This window comes from Macaca thibetana, chromosome 8 (assembly GCF_024542745.1).
Source record: "Macaca thibetana thibetana isolate TM-01 chromosome 8, ASM2454274v1, whole genome shotgun sequence".
Lineage (NCBI taxonomy): Eukaryota > Metazoa > Chordata > Mammalia > Primates > Cercopithecidae > Macaca > Macaca thibetana.
Genome location: NC_065585.1, coordinates 138,808,724 through 138,832,251, shown reverse-complemented (window position 1 = coordinate 138,832,251; position 23,528 = coordinate 138,808,724). Strand labels below are relative to the sequence as shown.

General features: G+C 38.5%; 1 protein-coding gene across 1 annotated transcript in view; it reads right to left on the bottom strand.

The window, feature by feature from the left end:
* The window catches only part of CSMD1 (CUB and Sushi multiple domains 1), a 2,043,790-nt gene that overhangs the window by 345,430 nt on the left and 1,674,832 nt on the right, over positions 1-23,528 (bottom strand). The window contains 2 exon segments of the mRNA XM_050802644.1: positions 14,483-14,609; positions 15,080-15,271. Coding sequence (XP_050658601.1) covers positions 14,483-14,609; positions 15,080-15,271 — 319 coding nt within the window.

The window sequence follows — 23,528 nt, the reverse complement described above, 5'->3', positions numbered from 1 at the left end:
CAAGCAAATGCTGAGAGATTTTGTCACCACCAGGCCTGCCCTACAAGAGCTCCTGAAGGAAGCACTAAACATGTAAAGGAACAACCGGTACCAGCCATTGCAAAAATGTGCCAAAATGTAAAGACCATCGATGCTAGGAAGAAACTGTATCAACTAACCTTAAACGTAAATGGGCTAAATGCTCCAATTAAAAGACACAGACTGGCAAATTGGATAAAACGTCAAGACCCATCAATTTGCTGTATCCAGGAGACCCATCTCACATGCACAGACACACATAGGCTCAAAATAAAGGGATGGAGGAAGATCTACCAAGCAAATGGAAAACAAAAAAAAGGCAGGGGTTGCAATCCTAGTCTCTGATAAAACAGACTTTAAACCAACAAAGATGAAAAGAGACAAAGAAGGCCATTACATAATGGTAAAGGGATCAATTCAACAAGAAGACCTGACTATCCTAAATATATATGCACCCAATACAGGAGCACCTAGATTCATGAAGCAAGTCGTTAGAGACTAACAAAGAGACTTAGACTCCCACATAATAATAACGGGAGACTTTAACACCCCACTGTCAACATTAGACAGATCAACGAGACAGAAAGTTAACAAGGATATCCAGGAATTGAAGTCAGCTCTGCACCAAGCAGACCTAATAGACATCTACAGAACTCTCCATCCCAAATCAACAGAATATACATTCTCCTCAGCACCACATTGCACTTATTCCAAAATTGACTACATAGTTGGAAGTAAAGCACTCTTCAGCAAACGTAAAAGAACAGAAATTATAACAAACTGTCTCACAGACCACAGTGCAATCAAACTAGAACTCAGGAGTAAGAAATTCAATGAAAGCTGCTCAACTACATGGAAACTGAACAACCTGCTCCTGAATGACTACTGGGTACATAACGAAATGAAGGCAGAAATAAAGATGTTCTTTGAAACCAATGAGAACAAAGATACAACATACCAGAATCTCTTGGACACATTTACAGCAGTGTGTAGAGGGAAATGTATAGCACCAAATGCCCACAAGAGAAAGCAGGAAAGATCTAAAATTGACACTCTAACATCACAATTAAAAGAACTAGAGAAGCAAGAGCAAACACATTCAAAAGCTAGCAGAGGGCAAGAAATAACTAAGATCAGAGCAGAACTGAAGGAGATAGAGACACAAAAAACCCTTCAAAAAATAAATGAATCCAGGAGCTGGTTTTTTGAAAAGATCAATAAAATTGATAGACCACTAGCAAGACTAATAAAGAAGAAAAGAGAAAAACCAAATAGACACAATAAAACATGATAAAGGGGATATCACCATCGACCCCACGGAAATACAAACTACCATCAGAGAATACTATAAACACCTCTACGCAAAGAAACTAGAAAAGCTAGAAGAAATGGATAAATTCCTGGACACATACACTCTCCCAAGACTAAACGAGGAAGAAGTTGAATCCCTGAATAGACCAATAACAGGCTCTGAAATTGAGGCAATAATTAATAGCCTACCAACCAAAAAAAGTCCAGGATCAGACGGATTCACAGCCAAATTCTACCAGAGGTACAAGGAGGAGCTGGTACCATTCCTTCTGAAATTATTACAATCAATAGAAAAAGAGGGAATCCTCCCTAACTCATTTTATGAGGCCAACATCATCCTGATACCAAAGCTTGGCAGAAACACAGCAAAAAAAGAGAATTTTAGTCCAATATTCCTGTTGAACATCGATGCAAAAATCCTCAATAAAACATTGACAAACTGAATTCAGCAGCACATAAAAAAGCTTATCCACCATGATCAAGTGGGCTTCATCCCTGGGATGCAAGGCTGCTTAAACATACACAAATCAATAAATGTAATCCAGCACATAAACAGAACCAAAGACAAAAACCACATGATTATCTCAATAGATGCAGAAAAGGCCTTTGACAAAATTCAACAGCCCTTCATGATAAAAACTCTCAATAAATTCGGTATTGATGGAATATATCTCAAAATAATAAGAGCTATTTATGACAAACCCACAGCCAATATCATACTGAATGGGGCAAAAACTGGAAACATTTCCCTTGAAAACTGGCACAAGACAGGGATGCCCTCTCTCACCACTCCTAGTCAACACAGTGTTGGAAGTTCTGGCCAGGGAAATCAGGTATGAGAAAGAAATAAAGGGTATTCAATTAGGAAAAGAGGAAGTCAAATTGTCCTTGTTTGCAGATGACATGATTATATATTTAGAAAACCCCATCATCTCAGTCCAAAATCTCCTTAAGCTGATAAGCAACTTCAGCAAAGTCTCAGGATACAAAATCAATGTGCAAAAGTCACTAGCATTCTTATAAACCAATAACAGACAAACAGAGAGCCAAATCATGAGTGAACTCCCATTCACAATTGCTTCAAAGAGAATAAAATACCTGGGAATCCAACTTACAAGGGATGTGAAGGACCTCTTCAAGGAGAACTACAAACCACTGCTCAATGAAATAAAAGAGGACACAAACAATGGAAGAACATTCCATCCTCATGGATAGGAAGACTCAATATTGTGAAAATGACCATACTCCCCAAGGTAATTTATAGATTCAATGCCATCCCCATTAAGCTACCAATGACTTTCTTCACAGAATTGGAAAAAACTGCTTTAAAGTTCATATGGAACCAAAAAAGATCCCACATTGCAAAGACAGTCCTAAGACAAAAGAACAAAGCCAGAGGCATCACGCTACCTGACTTCAAACTATACTACAAGGCTATAGTAACCAAAACAGCATGGTACTTGTATCGAAATAGAGATGTAGACCAATGGAACAGAACAGAGCCCTCAGAAATAATACCACACATCTACAATCATCTGATCTTTGACAAACCTGACAAAAACAAGAAATGGGGAAAGGATTCCCTATTTAATAAATAGTGCTGGGAAAATTGGCTAGCCATAAGTAGAAAGCTAAAACTCGATCCCTTCATTACACCTTATAGAAAAATTAATTCAAGATGGATTAGAGACTTAAATGATAGACCTAAAACTATAAAAACCCTAGAAGAAAACCTAGGCAATACCATTCAGGACACAGGCATGGGCAAGGACTTCATGTCTAAAACACCAAAAGCAATAGCAACAAAAGCCAAAATTGACAAAGGGGATCTAATTAAACTAAAGAGCTTCTGCACGGCAAAAGAAACTACCATCAGAGTGAACAGGCAACCTACAGAATGGGAGAAAATTTTTGCAATCTACTCATCTGACAAAGGGCTAATATCCAGAACCTACAAAGAACTCAAACAAATTTGCGAGAAAAAAACAAACAACCCCATCAAAAAGTGGGCAATAGATATGAACAGACACTTCTCAAAAGAAGACATTTATGCAGCCAACAGACACATGAGAAAATGCTCATCATCACTGGCCATCAGAGAAATGCAAATCAGAACCACAATGAGATACCATCTCACACCAGTTAGAATGGCAATCATTAAAAAGTCAGGAAACAACAGGTGCTGGAGAGGATGTGGAGAAACAGGAACACTTTTACACTGTTGGTGGGACTGTAAACTAGTTCAACCATTGTGGAAGACAGTGTGGTGATTCCTCAAGGATCTAGAACTAGAAATATCATTTGACCCAGCCATCCTATTACTGGGTATATACCCAAAGGATTATAAATCATGCTGCTATAAAGACACATGCACACGTATGTTTATTGCAGCACTCTTCACAATAGCAAAGACTTGGAACCAACCCAAATATCCATCAATGACAGAAAATGTGGCACATATACACCATGGAATACTATGCAGCCATATAAAAGGATGAGTTCATGTCCTTTGTAGGGACATGGATGCAGCTGGAAACCATCATTCTCAGCAAACTATCGCAAGAACAGAAAACCAAACACCGCATGTTTTCACTCATAGGTGGGAATTGAACAATGAGAACACTTGAACACATGAAGGGGAACATCACATACCAGGGCCTGTTGTGCGGTGAGGGTAGGGGGGAGGGATAGCATTAGGAGATATACCTAATGCAAATGATGAGTTAATGGGTGCAGCACACCAACACGGCACATGTATACATATGTAACAAACCTGCACGTTGTGCACATGTACCCTAGAACTTAAAGTATAATAAAAAAGAAAAAAAAATTTGCTATCCATAAAGAAAAAAACCAGTAAAAATTATTATGACTCATTGGAATTAAAAATCTGTGTTTATCAAAAGAAATAATTTCAATATAAAAAAATGGGCAAAAGACTTCAACTGGCAAAATTAATAAGAGGATATTCAAAAGGTCAGTAAACATAAAAAAGTGTTTTCCTTGATCAATCATCAGGGAAATGCAAATAAAAACCTTTCACACACCCAGTAGAATGGCTAAAATGAAAAAAACAATCCATCCCATTGTTGTTTAGAAGGTGAAGTTCCTGAAATTCTCTCATATACACCCTTTCAGGGAGTGAGGATAAGTATAACCACTTTGGAAAACTGATAGCACCTAATACTGCTGAAGGTAGGATTCACCATTACTCAGCAATTCTCGGCCTCAGTATATACCCATGGAAAAAGCATACATACATTCACCAGGTAACATGTCAAACCATATTCAAAGCAGCACAGTTTGCATTAACTCCAATCCAAATGTCCATCAGCACCCAGAATGGATAAATAAATTATAACAAATAAAGTATACCATGAAATATCTAATGGTATCAATAGGTGTGAAGGTTGAGGAAATGAATCATACTGTACAACACAAAATGAATCATACTGTACAATTCTCTCTCTCTCTCTCTCTCTCTTTTTTTTTTTAAGTCAGAGTCTTAATCTGTTGGCCAGACTGGAGTGCAATGGAGTAAGATCAGCTCACTGCAACTTCTGCCTCCCAGCCTCAAGCAATTCTCCTTTTTCAGCCTCCCAAGTAGCTGGGATTACAGGCATGTACCAACACAACTGGCTAATTTTTGTATTTTTAATAGAGACAGAGTTTCACCGTGTTGGTCAGGCTGGTCTCGAACTCCTGACTTCAGGTAGTCTGTCCGCCTCAGCCTCCCAAAGTGCTAGGATTACAGGCGTGAGCCATCGTGCCTGACAATTCTCTTTTACATAAAATTCAAATTCAGCAAAACTCTTCTGAAGTCTGAATAGTAATTGTCCTGGAGAAGAGAGAATTTGAATAGAGCTCAAAGGTCTATCCTGGTCCAGGTAATATTCCCTTTTTTTATCTGAGTTCTAGTTACATGGGGGTGTTTCTTTTGAGAACAAGTTGCACTTCTAATTTGTGCAGTTTTTATGTTATATGCTAATAAAAAGCTTACACAGACAAACAAACATTCACCCTGGTACCATGGAGTTTTGCCATCTTGGAAAATGTCTCGTGACTCCAACAAAAAATATGATACAACAAAATTTAAACGTAGATAAGTATCAGTCATTTTTTATTCAAATGTAAAATTGTTGAAAGTCAAAATGCCAGACACTATTCAACTAGGTAAAGGAAGTTAAAAAATGGAGTGAGGCCAGGCACAGTGGCTCACGCCTGTAATCCCAGTATTTTGGGAGGCCGAGGCGGGTAGATCACCTGAGGTCAGGAGTTCGAGACCAGCCTGGCCAATATGGTGAAACCCCGTCTCTGCTAAAAATACAAAAATTAGCTGGGCATGCTACTTGGGAGACTGAGGCAGGAGAATCGCCTGAACCTGTGAGGTGGAGGTTGCAGTGAGCTGAGATCGTGCCATTGCACTCCAGCCTGGGGGACAAGAACAAGACTTTGTCTCAAAAAAAAGAAAAAAAAAAATGAAATGTGGTATCATCGCTAAGGAACTCTGTGATATCAGATACAGGCACATGAGGAAAAGTACACACCCTCCAACGCACAGTGTCCCAAGGTCTGGCAGATACAAGAAAAGCACGCCACCATGCAGAGGACATGGGTCTAATTCTACCTCCACAGAGTCTGGGAAGGCTCTTGTCCAGCTAAGAGCAAGCAGGAAAGGAATCCAGGGAAAGGAGAGAACTGGAAATGCAGGTAGGAGGTGAACTGCACAGAGAAGAGGAAGTCACTAACCAAATGTATTCACATGTCAAAAAAGTCAACATAGGAAAGGTATAAACAAATATAACCAATAAAACGTTATGCAGAATTTTTTTTTCTGGCCAGATTGTTAAAAAGCCTTTGTCCCGTTTCAGAGAGAATGTGGAGACAACCCATTTCCATGTACTGCTGGTGGTATATCTACTCCTTTTAGAGGCAATTTGGTAATGGCTATAAAAATTCAAATGTGCAAACATAGCAAGTGCAGCTCTAGAAATTCATCATGAAAAGTGCCCTGGAGGTGACACGCAGGGAGTATGGTAGCATTACTTATAACGGTGAAAAAATTAAAAGCAACCTGAATATTCCAAAAGGGTGTAGTTTAAATAAATTATGGCACATTCAGGCAATGGAATACTATCCCATAACTAAATAGGATGAGGTAGAATTACAAATTTGGATGTAAACATTTGACCATGTTTATTAACTCAAAATAAATGTTCAGAATAACATGGCGTAAAAAATAATTAAATAAAAAGATAAATGAACAAATCAAATTTTATTTGTTTGTATTTGCATAGAAACAATTTTAAAAAGCTCTATCACCTTTTCAAGGGTAGTTTTCTTTGGTGTCTAAGATTACAGAAAACTACACGTAGGGTGTTTTGTTTTTATCTGCAGCACTTTATTATTTCAAAATAAAGAAAAATAAATAACCATAAACTATATGAAAGAGCTTATCCTGCACATAATGAGTGGACAAAATAGTTTTTCTTTTTATAGCAAGCTCAGGCAAGTGAAATGACTAGCTCTGCTTTATAGAAAGACTTGTACACATGAGGATGTTCACACCCTTTGACCCAGCAAACAAATTTCCTAGGCATTTATTCTAAGGAATTGTATAAATATAAGCCAAGATTTACTTACAAGACTACTTGTTACATCATTATGCACAACATGAAAAATTAGAAATGGCTGGGCGCAGTGGCTCACACCTCTAATCCCAGCACTTTGGAAGGCCGAGGTGGGCGGATCATCTGAGGTCAGGAGTTCGAGACTAGCCTGACCAACATGGCAAAACCCTGTGTCTACTAAAAATACAAAAATTTAGCTGGGTATGGTGGCACATGCATGGAATCCCAGCTACTCAGGAGGTTGAGGCAGGAGAATTGCTTGAACCCAGGAGGTTGAGGTTGCAGTGAGCCCAGATTGCGTCACCGCACTCCAGCCTGGACAACAGAGTGAGACTCTGTCTAAAATAATAATAATAATAATAATAATAAAAATGGTATAAACAACCAACACAGCAAGACAATGTTTAACGATACATGTCCACACCACAGAATATACATTGATACATATAAGACGTTTGCCAACATGTTAACATTGATGTCTATAGGAGAATAACACATGATGTCTTCACATTTAAAAAAAATTTTTTTCAAAATCTCTATATAGACATTAGTTTTATAGACATAAACATAAATTTTTAAAATAAAGAAAACAAACCGGAGCTGTGGGTGCAAGGCGGCCCTTGCACGGCAGTTAGTGAAGATGCCTGGTGAGTTAGGAGGCTCTGCCCAGTGAAGAAGCCAGGTAGTGGGCAAGGAGGAGTGTTTGGGAAGTTTCAGATGTGGTCTAAATGAAAAATGAAGATCACAGGAGTGTGGAAGCTGTGAAACTTACCCTGGAGGTGTTGACATGTGGATATGATATTAACAGAGATTATTATTACAGAAGGAAGGTAACTGATGGAGAGAAATGATATCAGGGAAGAACACGGAGTATTTCTGGATGGGGTAATAAAAATGAATTTTTGAGGTTGACATTTTAATTGGGCCCTAAGAGATGGGAAGAAACTGGAGGTGAGTCAATGAGGAGAAACTCAAGAGAGTGTGTGTAAAGAGAGCACCTCAGTAGCACAGGCTGTGGTCAGAGATCAATCAAGGTTTCTTTGTCCTGAAGTGTAAAGTATCCATGAGCAGCCAAAGATACACCTGGAAAGCCACAGTTAGCCAAATTCTAGAGAGTGTGATGGTTCTGGGTAAGAAGCTGGTGCTTGTCAATATACAGTGGGGGTATCTGAGAGATTGGAGAGAGTAAAGGATGGATTTGGGAAGGTCAGGTGAGCGAAGACTATAAAGTAACAGGAAAGTCATGGGAATTAGTAATGGTGGATAAGAAGAAAGGAAACAGAGATGGAGAAATGACAGGGCTTTGGTTTCAGATTCCATGCATTTTTTTTTTTCAGTGCCTCATCTGAAGAAATTTCATATAATTTATCAAAAGAATTCCATGAGATATACAGTCCTATCTTCACTGTTTTAGGTGGGAAGTTATTGGATATTGAGGGAGGAGAAATAAGCAACAGTAGAAAATAACACTAAAGACTAAAGTCTCCCGCCCCTTGGAGGGAGGCAATAACACAAATAGGGAATGATGACAGTCATGATTAAATAATGATGACATGTGAGGAGTTGGGAACACATGATGAGCTCTGAGGAGAGATGTCAGGGAAGGTTGGATCAGCTTCCACCATTTTATCTTTTGTGCTTTTCGGATCCTGAAATATCTCTAGAAGTTTCTTTAATGTTTTTTCCTGGAGTCACTTCTTCTGGGACATCTCCATCATTCTCATCACAGCATCTCCCTTACACTCCTACGTCCGCCTTGGCTGAGTTTCCCTGGCTGCCTATCTAAGGTCTCTCCCCACAGCAGTGGCAATATTCCTACCTCAGCTATTTCTCCTGTAATTCTATTTATGTGTGATCTGAGTTTCACTTCCCATGGTATCACTTCTCATTTCTTCCCTGCATGTCTTATCTTTTCTGGGCAATTCCTTCTGTGGAAAATCCCATTTTGTAAGACAGCAAGTGCACTGATCACTGGGTGCAAAGAAGACAATACAACTACCCTCTTTGCTGTCTGTGCATGCACTGAATAGCAGGCACCTTGTGAGCAGTCACCGGCAGATGTTGAAAGAGGAGATGAGATCTGTCACCAGTGATGGTGATGTGCCTTGCTAACCGTATAGTGATCTGGGAACTGAAGACCTCAGAATTTGTCCTTCATGCATTTTCTCGCAGTCTATTTACCATGGCAGCTGAAATGTGAGTGGTATGGTTGGGAGCTGGTGTTATTGAACTGATCTGTGGCAACTGAAAATATGTGTCAGAACTTTGCAAAGTGAGGGGGGTTGCAGGTTTCTTCCCTCTGACTCAGGCTCTCCTAAATGTCTGGTGAGGTGATCCATACCCAGCAACTGCTCCCAGAACCCCAGGTTAAGGGAGTCTGGAGTAGCAGCCATAGGCATAGGGAAAAACTGTAGACTTCTACAACTCTTTTATTTCACGGCTGAAATTCACTTAACTTGTTATTTTTTTGCATTATCTGTGAAAAATAAGGGAAAGGTCTATAGTGATCTTGACAGGAATGGAGAAATTGGAGATGCTTTTATTCCTGACTGGCCCCATACCTGTCTGTCATATCAGGAAAATTCTCCCACCCATGGTCTATATACAGAGGCTGGACATGGAGACTGGGGATAAACATGTAGTTTTCCTGTTGGTATATTTCCTACTGGGATCTGGAAGATTGATCAAAAGTAGATTAATATTCCTAGATCTCCAATGCAGGTTTCACTCTAATCTCTCTACAACCTAATGCTGCCAGAAAGAAAATCCAGGGCAGGACAGCCAGCAGAACACCAGGGTCGTCAAACCACATATTATGTTTTCTAAAAGTCTGCACAGGAATGCTTTTGACAACCTTGATACATTTTTGATAGGCCTCCAATGTTTTTCATACTGTGTGAGCTTATTAAAAATAATTCCCTTCAACTCTACTACCAAATGCAATTTCCTGCTAACAATTAGGAACAGAAATACATTCAAAGTGAGCTTTCCAGACAATTACACTGGCAGAAAAGCAATGAAAACTTAGGAACAATGTACACATATGGTTATGTAAAACATCGCTTTTAATGTTGCTAGCTGAAGAAGTTTATAATGCTGTTACTTCTGTTATATAAAGCATGGCTGTGCCCAGCAGTGAAATATGCTAGATCTCTTAGAGAAATGTTACCATATAACTTTCAATGGGGCTAAATTTTCTACAATGTCTTGTGATTAGACTTTTAATTAAATTTGGCTCAGGTAACTGCTTTATAGCATATATGTTAAAAATTACAAATTCTTCCAGCCCCAGCCCCATAATAATAACTATTTTGGGGTATTCTATTACCTCAAACAAAGAAGAATAGCACTATATAAGCAGAAATTGCTCTGGGCCTCAATGAAATCAATGTAGCCCTGCAATAATTGGCCTAAAGTATTGAAACCAGCCTTTTCATATTTTCCTGCTGTTTATTCATTCCTTGAGAGTGAAAAATGTTTACGTTAAGATATCAAAGTATAAATGCATAGTAATGATTATATTTATATTAAGACATTTTAAATAGCTAAATTAATCCCTGTGTTCATATTCATTTGACTGATGTATTCCTCATTTTCAAGTTAACATTGGAGGTAATATAGACTATGTTACCATTGAAATAATTAAGACTTAGAAACCATGCCAGCTAATATCAAGGCTAAGACCAGACACCATTTTTCTGAGTATTAGTACAATTTTAAGTACATAATATATGATTTTAGTATATTATGTACTTTTAATTATGGTTTCTCCAGATCGCCATACTAAACATTGCATTTATATTCTTAATGAAGAGTAGTTCAATCATCGAAAACATTTTGGGATTAAGTTGAATGTCAGTTGAGGAAATCCATGATAAATATTTGATGCCACCTTCTTAACTTGCTTCTTGGGAAGAAATTTATGCTTTAAATTTAATAGATGTACTTACAAATTTGATAGTGTATACCCTCATATTGAAGGATATGTATAAGAAGAAAATTTTTCAAAGTCAGTTCATGCTATAAAAACTGGACATTTTTTATTAATTCAAATCTTTCTAAAGTAATTTATTTTCTCTTTTTTATTTTTATTATTATTATTTGAGATAGAGTCTTGCTCTGTCACCCAGGCTGGAGTGCAGTGGCGTGATCTTGGCTCGCTGCAAGCTTCACCTCCCGGGTTCCTGCCATTCTCCTGTATCAGCCTCCTGAGTAACTGGGACTACAAGCGCCCATCACCATACCCGGCTAATTTTTTGTATTTTTTAGTAGAGACGGGCTTTCACCGTGTTAGCCAGGATGGCCTCGATCTCCTGACCTTGTGATCCGCCCGCCACCTTGGCCTCCCAAAGGGCTGGAATTACAGGCATGAGCCACCACACCCGGCCTATTTTCTCTCTTTTTTTTTTTATTAAAATGTTAACAAATTATTAGATTCATCTGCAAAGAGTGAATCCATCACTTGGTTTGCATTTAGAGAAAGACGGTGCTCACTCTAATTCCAGTAAATTAAAGCACAAAGGAAATTGTGAGAAAAACAAAAATGTGAAATTCTAAAAGAAGATAAATTATTTTTATATAAAGTCACTCCATTATCATAGATGATTTCTACAACTTTTCAAAATCAAAGCCAGCGGAGTGGTTTTTACATTTCTCAAATCTAGTATTTGTGAATTCCAAGTTAAGGACTAATATTTAATTTAATTAATTTATTTAGTTAAGACTGCAGTAGTGTGATCATAGCTTACTGCAGCCTTGACCAACTGGGCTCAAGAAGTCCTCTTGCTTCATCCTCCCAAAGTGCTGGGATGAGAGGTGTGAGCCACTATGCCTGGACTATTTATTTCCACAGAAACATGCCTCTATTGATTTTCATGAGGAATATGAAATACTAAATTCTGTTACTCAGATATACCTTAGTGTTCAACAGATCAATAATCATCAAATTATTTATCTTAAGGGCACACACTAATTTTAAAATGAGTTATTATAAAATAGTATGTGCTGTGGTTTTCCTGTCTCCACCAAAACTCATGCTGAAATTTAATTGCCATTGTAGCCATATTGAAAGTGGGAGCCTTTAGGAAGTGATTAGGTCAAAAGAACTGGGCCCTCATGAAGGGATTAATGCTGTTATCATGGGAGTGAGTTAGCTACAGTGGGAGTGAGCTCCTGAAAAAAAAAATTAAGCTTGGCCCCATTTCCTCTCTGTCTCTTGTGTACTTCCTGGCTATGTGATGTTCTCACCATGTGGATTCATCACATGCCAATGTCATGCCCTTAGACTTCCCAGCCTCCAGAACTCCAGAATTGTTAGGAAAAGAAACTTCTGTTCTTTATTTCTTTATAAATTATCCAGTCTGTAAGTCTGTAGTATTCTGTTTTTCTTTTTTCTTTTTTCTTTTTTGAGATGGAGTCTCGCTCTGTCCCCTAGGCTAGAGTGCAGTGGTATGAGCTCGGCTCATGGCAAGCTCTGCCCCCCAGGTTCACACTATTTTCCTGCCTCAGCCTCCCGAGTAGCTGGGACTACAGGCACCTGCCACCATGCCTGGCTGATTTTTTGTATTTTTAGTAGAGACAGGGTTCCACCGTGTTAGCCAGCATGGTCTCCATCTCCTGACCTTGCGACTCACCCGCCTTGGCCTCCCAAAGTGCTGGGATTACAGGAATGAACCACCGCACCCGGCCCCCTAGTTTGTAATATTCTATCATAGCAGCAGAAACACCATCCTAAGATGTTTGCATTCTAGATATGTTTTAATTTTTCTTCTTGCTCCTTTTATGTAGTGAGAATCTTTTTTACATAGGGTCTATAAGTGGTAATAGTTTGTGCCACATCAATTCAACTCACTCCCAAGTTGTTAATGTGACTAAATAGTGAGACACATGAATTTCAAAGGCCTCAGATGTCAGATGTGCAGAAACAGCATCATGTAACAGAATATGCATTTCCCTCACTCCACTTCATCCCATTTTATTTCTGTTAAGTTATAGAGTTGCAGTGAAAGAAGTCTATGATATCTATGTAATATATATTACTAAGCTTGATAGGGTGGCTTTTGTGAATAAAGATAAAAGTCATCTGTTTATGAATATTTTTCATCCTTCCACATCTCCTGCCTCAGTCTCCTGAGTAGCTGGAATTACAGGTGTGTGCCACCATGACCAGATACTTTTTGTATTTTTGGTGGTGATGGAGTTTCGCCATGTTGGCCAGGCTGGTCTCGAACTACTGACCTTAAGTGATCCACCTGCCTCGGCCTCCCAAAGTGTTAGGATTACAGGCATGAGTCACTGTGCCCAGCCTGACTTTGACCTGTTACTGTTTTTCAGCTTCACATATGTGAAGGAGGAACTGAAGCAGCCGGGCCAATTCATTTACTCTTTGGTGGGTATAAGAGCATGACGAAGGAGTGTAGAGACCTGGGACATGCAGATTAAGGGTATTGGAGGTCAGATTTTTTCAAAAGCAAATTTTGTACAGAGAATTCATAACAACAACAATGAAACAGAAAGGTTAATTGAAGGAAAAATATATTTTAAAAAGTATTGCTTAGGACTGTGTGTCCTCTTCATTTTAAACAAGAACTAAACATAAAACTTATTTTAAAATTACCTTTTGCCTTATGTGCTATGGTTTCAGAGACAGATTTCAGACTAGATCACAGACTAGATCACCAAGAGCTTACTTTAAAATATTAATTCTTGTTGATTTAAATAACTCACCGTAATAACTCAGAACTCACTATTGGAGTAGAACACTGTTTGTTTAAATGTTCGCATCATTTTCTGAAATTTGCAATGATTTTCTTTTATACGTGTTACTTTAGAGTACTTTCTTGGTCTACCTCAAAGTTAATTTGGTATATTGCAAAATGACACACATTGCTTCCACCCTGTACACAAGCCTTTTAAAAATATGACTTTGCTTCTCTTCCTATTAAAAGAGCAGTGGAATCTATTTCTTCATAACTTGAGTCTTGCCTAGCCCATGAGACTTGCTTTGACAAAGGGCACCTTAGCAAGTGTAATGTAAGCAGAAGTTGGAAGTTTGTCATCCCTTGCTGCTACAACCTTCCCATCCTGACTAGCCTACTGCAGGAACAGAAGCCTTGTATGGAGGGGCTCCTGCCTTCCCAACCATCCCAGCTGAGGCTCTCACACTTAAGGAAGGTCATCCAGGACTACTCATCCCCAGTAAATCTCACCTAGATCAGAACAGCCCAGGCAACCCATAAAGTCATGATTTTTTTCAGCTACTAAATTTGGGGGATAGTTTGTTATGCAGCAGAAGCTAACTGAGACACTCTCATTTTGTCTTTATTATATAGAACTTAATAAATGGTTTCAAGGGAACAGCAAAGTAAGCAAGTGAGCCAACATAACATTTAGCTACAGCTTTACCTTTTCTTCTTTGGTTCAGAAACTTTAACCATGGATATTTGGTGTACCACCATCTCTACTATAAGAATAGAAGGCATATCTCTTTTCTCAAATCACTGAAACCAAAATAAAACAAGTACCTAATGGTCTTTCCTGGGTCTGCCTCTATAATCCAGGTGCAGTGGAGGTTGTTGTCATAAGGAGCTGGATAGCCGGGGGACAATATTCGTCCTGATGTGGCTGCATGGATCTGACCACCACATTCCGCTGTAGAAGACACAGAGAGATGGGAACGTTCAACTTCAGGCATCACACGTTTCTATTTAGCTACTTTTAAAAACCAAAGCCATTATGTCTGCATTATATACATAGAGAAAAAGAAACACCATCATCTATCTCTCCTGATCATTTCAATACTTCTTCCAAATCATAACCTCTGTGGAAAGCCTTTATCTTCCATGCAATTAAAGTTGAGAGCATAAAGCAGTAAGACACACATGTGATAATTCTAATAATAACACTGTACCCATAGTCTCCATAAAAGAGTACTAGAAAATCTGTCTTTCATTGCTGAAAACACACACTCACAGACACATGCAAATTGCAGGATACAAAAACTCACACTGTAAGGTGTGATAAAATTCCTCCTCTTTTCCAATAAAGGAAGTCAAAGCAACAGGCATGAGTATCCTGAGGCCTGGCTTTTGCACAATAGTTTGACTGGCTTCCGCACTCACCTATGCACGAAGGTAGCGGTTTGTCCCACACTCTTCTGTCTCCACTCAAACAGGTCAGGGTGTTGCTGCCATGCATGGCATACCCCGGGTTGCAACTGTACAGAACTACAGTGTCAGTAAAGTGGCCTTCATCACGGATCCTATAGCCATAGTTAGGGATGCCCGGATCCTCACATTTTACCAAATCAAAACCTGCAAGAGAGAAAGGGAAGGAATGAACAGAACTCAAGACAGGGTGTACATCTCCCTTAAAACAGAGATGAAATAAACAAGTTTGCTAAATGCTCCTTGAAGAGTAGGGAGAAAAAAGGAGATTGTGAATTGACAAAGGGGAAAAGAAAGATGGGTCTGTATTGGGGGCTATTTGTTACTCATTTGTGATTTCTTGAAGTTCGATCACCTTATTTGTTCCTCCCTACTTACAAGCTTTTTATTTTAGTTTTTTTTTTTTTTTTGACAGAGTTTTGCTTTTGTTGCCAAGTCTGAGTGCAATGGCGCGATCTTGCCTCACTGCAATCTCTGCCTCCCGGGTTCAAGCGATTCTCCTGCCTCAGTCTCCCAAGTAGCTGGGATTACAGGTGCCTGCCACCAAGCCCAACCAATTTTTTGTATTTTTGGTAGAGACGGGGTTTCACCCTGTTGGCCAGGCTCGTCTCGAACTCCTGACCTCAGGCAATCCACCCGCCTCAGCCTCCCAAAGTGCTGGGATTACAGGATTGAGCCACCATGCCCGGTCCCTCAAGCTTTTCTTTTCCAGACTTCCCCAACTGTATCTGTCAGTCCAAACCTCCAGTCTGTACACTGGATTCTCTGGTGAGCCCCGATGCCCTCTAGGAATGGGATGCTCTGCTGCCTCTTTGCCCTCTCTGCCACAACCTAGACCTCCAAGGAAGAGGGGCTACCCGGTGGCACTGCCAGGGTGCTTTGCAGAATCCTGACAGCCAGAACGTATTCCAGCCCTTCGTCAAGAGCCACCCACCTTCCTGACAACTTCCTCCAAACTCCAAGATTTCAACTTCGTGGGAAAAGAAAAAGTTGTTTCTGCCCACAGAAAACTGGGGGCTCCTGAATTACTGCTGACCACACTCCTGATGGTGCATGGTTATGAGGCTCTTGAGGAAATCCACACACAACAGAAACTCCAGAAATGAATCATTATAATGACCTCATCAAAATAAGCTCTTAAACTCAAAGAAATAGATGACGGAAATGAAGATTTAGCTTCTGCGGTACTGAGAGCTGTATATTGCTTTTATGTGAGGCAATATTTTAAGGCCATCTGTGAAGACAGTCTTACAGTAACATATTTCTCTTTATATCGTGATGCAAATTTTGACAATTGTAAAAAGGAGAGCTGGAAACTTGAGGGGCCACATGGTCTCTTCACTTCTATTTCCACCAAACTTTGAATGTTTCCTTTTCTCAAAAAGAAATTAAATTAAATTTTCAAATGAATGTATGACTTTTGCTAAGTCTTCCCGTCAACGTGGAGTCTGAGATGTTTTCTATTGAGGAAAATACATTCTTAAATTCACAATGTAATTTTACCCTGCTGATGTCTGAATAATCAAGATTGAGAATTGCAACTTTATATAGGAGGAAGAGTGCATGCTTGATCCTTTACACTCAGTGGCTAAGAAAATTTCCTTCCATAAAGTTTCCTTAAACAAAGAGTCAGTCTTTAACAACTATAACATTATTATTTTTACAATAATCCTGATCTATTTAAGAGACACCAGTAATTTTAATTCAAGATGCTTGGAATTCAAGAGCAGAAGAGTACATCGATTTTGGTGCAAAGCAAAGGGATATGCTAAATATCCACAAAAGGGAGGTAGAAATTAGGGGGAAGGTTTCATTCACCTCCGGTTTCAGGGTCATTCAAATATTTGATGACCTTCATCTGATTGCATAATGCCAAGAAGACAGGGCAGAAAGGAAGACATTCAACTGTCCTATCATGTATGACAAAATCCATCATTATTACAGATTATTCAGTGGTCATTTCTGTTTTCACAGAGAGGAAAAAAGAAGCAGACGTCTTTATTGTTGTTATTGTTGTAGTGTTACTGGGTTTGGGGATTTGGAAGTGACAGCATCTGAACAGCTCTTTAGAAGGCAGTCCTGCCTAGCAGTGGGGATGACCACCAGCAAACCAGAGACAGAAAGACTCGTTGGAGGCGATGATTCTCCCTGGCCACACGTGGAGTCCACCTCACTACTCATAACAAACAATCTTCCAAAATGTTGCACTATTTTGAATTTACATTAGGTATGCTGCTCATCAAATGCCATTGGAACACAGAATTGGAAATATCCATTAGGCACACAAAATCAGGGTGTAAAAAATATAAAAAAAAGAGTTCAACATCTATCCCTATGATCAGAACCACTGGAACAGGATCCTGGGAAAATTTAAAAATCTTTTTGAGGGGTGAGGGCTGCCCATGCTAATGGGGCACCCAGGTCCTGTCCACGAAGAACAAAGCTGTGAATGGCAGCTGGGCCAGAGAACTGTGGGGTTCTGCACACAGCACCCAGGAGGCATCCACCTTAACAAACCACACCCAATGTGACCCGAACTTCTCTTTTTTCAAGGGGCATAAGAAATCAGTCTGTTGCCCAGGCTGGAGTGCAGTGGCATGATCTTGGCTCACTGCAACCTCCACCTCCTGGGTTCCAGTGTTTCTCCTGCCTCAGCCACCTGAATAGCTGGGATTACAGATTGCACCACCACACCCAGCTAATTTTTGAATTTTTAGTAGAGACGGGGTTTCACCATGTTGGCCAGGCTTGTCTCAAACTCCTGACCTCAAGTGATCTGCTTGCCTCGGTCTCCCAACGTGCTGGGATTATAAGCATGAGCCTATAATCAGCCAGATAGTCAACACTTTCTTATAAAACAAGACTTGTGCTAGGTGATTTGTGATGATTTGTGCTAGTATTGAATACTGTACAGGAAATGAAAAACAGATGGTTGCGTGGGTGCTCAAAGTATACTTTCTACTGAACGTGTGTTGCTTTTACATCATTATAAAGTTGAAAAATTGTAAGTGAACCATCATAAGTTGTGGGCTTTCTGTGTTCATTTTGACAATAAATTATGTCCTGATTGTACAGAAGAGTTTATCATAAAAGATTTTCTTCACTGGAGACATATGGTTATGTTGCTGAAGTAATGACATTGATTTTCCTGTGGGACTTACAAATTGTTTCAGTAGTTTATAGCCATAAGCTCTACAGGTAGTTTTTAGATATTAATGCTTTAAACGTTATCCAGAATATGCCTCTATGTTCAGAAATCATGGCTTTTAAAGACTTCAATCAAAAAGGTTAAGGTTCTAAAATCCAAAAATATGCTTATTTTAAAATTAGTTTGAAGAAACATTTTCCTCTGCCCTAAAACTTGCATTAAAACCTGTTTTTTTTTTTTTTTTTTTTTTTTTTTTTTTTTTGGAGAAAAGTGGAAAGAAACATTATAAAACAAACAAGCAAAGAAAAAAGATGTATCCCTTAAAATGTCTACTAAATTTTATTTGGGTTGGATTTTGTTACAGAAATATGTGTTTTATTGCTTTTTCTATCATTCAATATCAAAAGTTTTTTTTTTTTTCTGCTTAAACTACACCTTATCATGCAGAAGAATTAAGCCAAGTTATTCATGGCAGTGTAGTTTTCTCTTTATATGACCAGCTGTCTCCTTTTTCTTCTGATGCCTTTTCTTGTTTTTGCAAAAGATCACTTAAGACCTTGACAGCATCATGAAATTTATTATTTTGTAAAAAGTTCTACACCTGAAGCCTCTAGGGTTACGTGATGCCTTTTTATAAAATATATTCCTCTTTCCTGTCAGAAAGTTGAAAGTATTTGGCCATTCTAGAAATCAGTTTTCCAATTTTCAGTAAACTGAAGAGAGCTTTGCTCTCTCCAAGCTCCTCACAGGATGTGATGGTTCACACACAGTTGCTGGGGGAATCATAGGCTTTTACAGCAGGAAGTAGCATTGGAATCACAGCCATCAACACCTTGAAGGACTAGAGAAATATCCCTGGAAACCTGAAGCTTCTACTTGTGTCACTTGCGCCATGAACCAGCTTAGTCACCTGCTAGGGAGAAGAGTGCTGCCTCCACCGTTAAACTGTGCCCTTAGTGGCATAGCATGTCAGCATCTCTCAGGTTCTCAAAGGCAGTTAGACTCCGATCTGGCGTTTCAGACACTTCGACCCCTGGACCCTTACTTTATCCACATTTGTTAGGATACAGCCTAGCCTGCAAATTGCATGAAGTAGATTTCAATTGAGCTTCACTTGCTGTGTGTTTAAAGACTAGTATATAATCATTGTTTCCTAAAAATGTCCAACACTGTTTTTGAATATTGGTAAAATTACTTGATGTGTAATAGAAAAATTCTGAAATGACAACACCAAATTCTATATGTTGATTCTGCACTATTTCAGAAAAGACTGTTTCTATGTTTTAAGAAATCTTAAGTTTTTAAAAGATATATTTAATTCTACAAAGACATTCTTCCAAATAGAGATATTTCCATTTTAATGTCAATTTAAGAGACTTTTGACTGATCAAATTTAAGCCTGCTGAAGAGTAATAACTTTAAAAACATACAGAAAGTATCCTTTTCTATCTTGAAGCCACTAGTCTAAAATTAATCAGGGTACAAATATTGGTCCTGTATTTTCTTTATGCTCTAGAAACTTTAAAAAAGACTAAATTACATTATTTGTGTCAAAGCACTATTATTACAATCAAAGCTTAAATCTATTTACTATTTATTTCTTTTTTTTCTAGTGATTTATTTCTATTTCTTTTTTATCTATTTCTTTCTTTTCTAGTGATTTCATTTTAAGTCATAAACACAGCCAAAATGCTATGAACAATAGGTTCTAATCAAAACAAGCTCCAAACATCCAGCTGATGAAAATTACTTCTCCATATATTTTTTAGTAATTTCTCAGTCTTAATATTGTTAAGAATTAAATCGAAGTTATCTTCTAAGTCTAACACAATATTAGAGCTCTATGAGACTTGCTTTTAACTTTCAAGTATTTGAACTAGTTCTTATCTTCCAAATAAAGCACTTGTGTTTCAAGAGAACCAGCTCCAGACTTAATCCATTTCATACATCAGGCTGAACAATGAGCTCACAGTAACGTGAGTTTTTTCAGCTTCTATCTGAGCAACTCTTGAGAAAGTACTTTCGTGCTCAGGTGAGCTCTGGAAATACAACTGAAGAAAAGGAATACTGGTCATTTTTGAATCTCTGATGTATTCTCTCACGAGCAACAGAAAAAAGCTTGACATATTTACAGAAACATACTATCTCTTCACTTTACCTAAGACGTTTCAATTGGGATAATGTACTTTTTTTTGGCAAAAATCTCTTTACTAATCTAAGCACGACTGTCATGTGAAAAACAAAGGATAGTGTTTTCACACTGTTTCCTTCAGTGTAAAGAAGAACTGCATTAAAAACTTACTATTGCTTTTTATTAACTCTATTTGCAGTCATCTGAATAGAAAGGGAGTTTCAAAGATAATTGCTTAAATTTATTTTTTTAGTTCGCTTGAGAAGGAAAGTTCAATAATGAATTTCCTGAAATGTTTGAACCATGTTTTACAATGCATCTCTCTATATTCAAGAATGAAATTCTAGGTGAAGTGTGTGTGTATGTGTGTGTGTGTGTGTGTTTGATTTTTAAACTACCTTTTAAATTATATATCTATGGTTTTTTAAGCTATAGATGCTATTGGTTTCAAATTGAGTTCTTTTCTTAGCTACTATTTTCATTTAATTCATTCAGTTTTCCCCATATATTAAGTTTCTGCTGCCATTATTTTGTAATTACAAGAGCAGCCCCATGGTAAGATACTGCACATTTTTAAAAAACTAGCAAATAGCAAACAGAATGTTGACAATATTTAAACAGAAATGTAAACTTCTGAACTTAAGGTAAAACATCAAAAAGCCTGTGAATGTCCACAATGAGATTCAGATAGCCAAATTATCTATTTTTTGGAACTATCTTATTTTTTATCAAGCAATTATTAAGAAATCATAAAGCAAGTTAATCATACCTAAGAATTTCATAAGTCAATCTTGAAACATTTTATAATTCTAAATATGTTAATCCCAAGTGAATTTAATGCAGTTGTACTTTGACCTTGTGTAGAGCTTCTAGTAGTTCAAATAGTTAATATCAATTTTGAGAAGTCTCAGTGAAATAATTCAAATTATTCTGTTTCTCACTGATTTTTTACCACTATGCACATATATTCTCTGTTGAGGATATTTAAAACTCAGAGTGGGGGAACTTGGGGCAAGATCAGGATCAGGCACCTACATGGACGAACTGAAATAATTGCACTCTAAATTCATCTTTAAATACATCCAGTTGGCAAGTATTGTTTTAACTTGTACAAGGTGATAGGAATTTACAAATAGGTGCTAACTATATATTATATGTATTGTAACGTCACCATGTGCCCCATGAATATGTGTAATAATTACTTGTCAATAAAAATAAAATAAAGGAAAAGAATGAGCTGTAAAAAAAATGTTTTCAAATCTGTCAGGAATGTTTTTGGGGCATGGTGAGAAGAGTAAAATAAAACAGGGCTCCTATCTTCCCCTGTCTAATGAATGACAGACAGGAAAATAAATACTTCTGAAACAACACAATGAATGCTATGGTTTGCCTGAAGGTTGAGAGGGACAAAGGAAACTGGCATCTTGGTAGCTGGAGGGGTTGGGTGGGCCTTGCAGGAGAAAGGGTTTGAGCAGGTCTAGGGGCCTCCTGGGTGCCATCCACTCAGAGGGAGAACAGTCCAGGGGGAAAAGGCTTCACATCGCATGGCAGTCGGGAAGAGCAATTTACAGGAGCATTTGTATCTGCTGATGCTTCCTTTTAAACATGTGGCGGTTGTGATGGAGACAGGGATTGAAGGGAAGACAGGAAAGGTCATGGGAAAGACTGGAAAGGGCTCAGCTGCAGCACCAAGCAGTGGAGAACAACTCGGCATGCAATGGGGAAAAGCAACAGAGAAGATTGCACAGGAAAGTGACACAAGCATATTCGTATTTCAGAGAGATAATCAGAAGCAATGTGGAAAATGCACATGGGTGAGAAGACAGAAAGGACAAGCAGGAAAATCTGCAAAAGTATTTATTTAGTGCTGGAAAGGAGCCTGTGTCAGTGGATGTAGGGAGGGGATGAGGCAAGAGTACACGCATGGATGAAAGCACACACAAATACTATTTTGCAAATTGAGCCTGAGCAAGAGTGGAGGCAGAAGACTCAGTACATGAGAGATGGGGTCTGCGATGAAGACAGGACACCAGAGAAAGACGCAGCTCGTGGGAGAGGTGAGGGAGGAAGAGGAGAATCATCAGCATGGTTGCCACATAATTATTCCAATCTTCTCATTGCAGATCCCCCGTATTAACCCAGAAAAGGAATACATCTTTCACTGATAACACCTGTTATGAAATAATTAAAAATAAACATGCTTTGGATATGTTAGGGGCACAGAACAAGACAATCTCAGCCCTCATGGAGTTTGACAGGGAAATTCGACATCCTTACAAATAGTAATCAATCGCAATAACTACCCAAGCTATAGCCATAGATAGTACGAGTCAACACTGACACATAATCACACAAGTGTGGACTTGCATTCTCTGTTGTTCTGGGCCCTGTTTTCTATTACATTTTCTATTTTTTCCCAGTTATATTAAGTGTTTTGTTGTACTCACTTCTTTGTATAGCAAGGGATAGTTTAAAAAAAAAAAAAAAAAAAAAAAAAAGCCCAGAATGACTTAATTTTGTTTTGTTTTGTTTAATAGGAACTTCTGTGTGGCTGTGTAAGGATGGCTCCCTACGTAAGGTAGAACCAGCCTACAGTTATCTGGTTAATACTATTGTTTATCTGGTTTCACTACTCGATATGTTCATAATATCATGCCTTGTACACATTTTAACTTTAAGTAAAATGTTATAAATTTTGTGTTTAGTAAAATTTTAAGTAAAATAAAGCCGCTACTCTATAAGTGAACTTCTAATGGTATTTTTTGAGACAAGGTCTTGCTCTGTCGCCCAGGCTGGAGTGCAGTGGTGCCATCTTGGCTCACCATAGCCTTAAGCTACCAGGCTCAAGCGATCCTCCCACATCACCCTCTTGAGTAGCTGGGACCACAGACGTGGGCCACCATGCCCAGCTAATATTTATATTTTTTTGTAGGACAGGGTTTCCCGTTTGTTACCCAGGCTGGGCTCAAAACCCTGGGTTCACGTGATCTGCCCACCTTGGCCTCCCAAAATGTTGGGATTACATGCGTGAGCTATTGCACTTGGCCTTCTCCCTAAATTTACTTTTAATTATGATTTCTTCCCCGATGATGAAGCTGGTAAATTATATATAGTAGCTTAGGCTT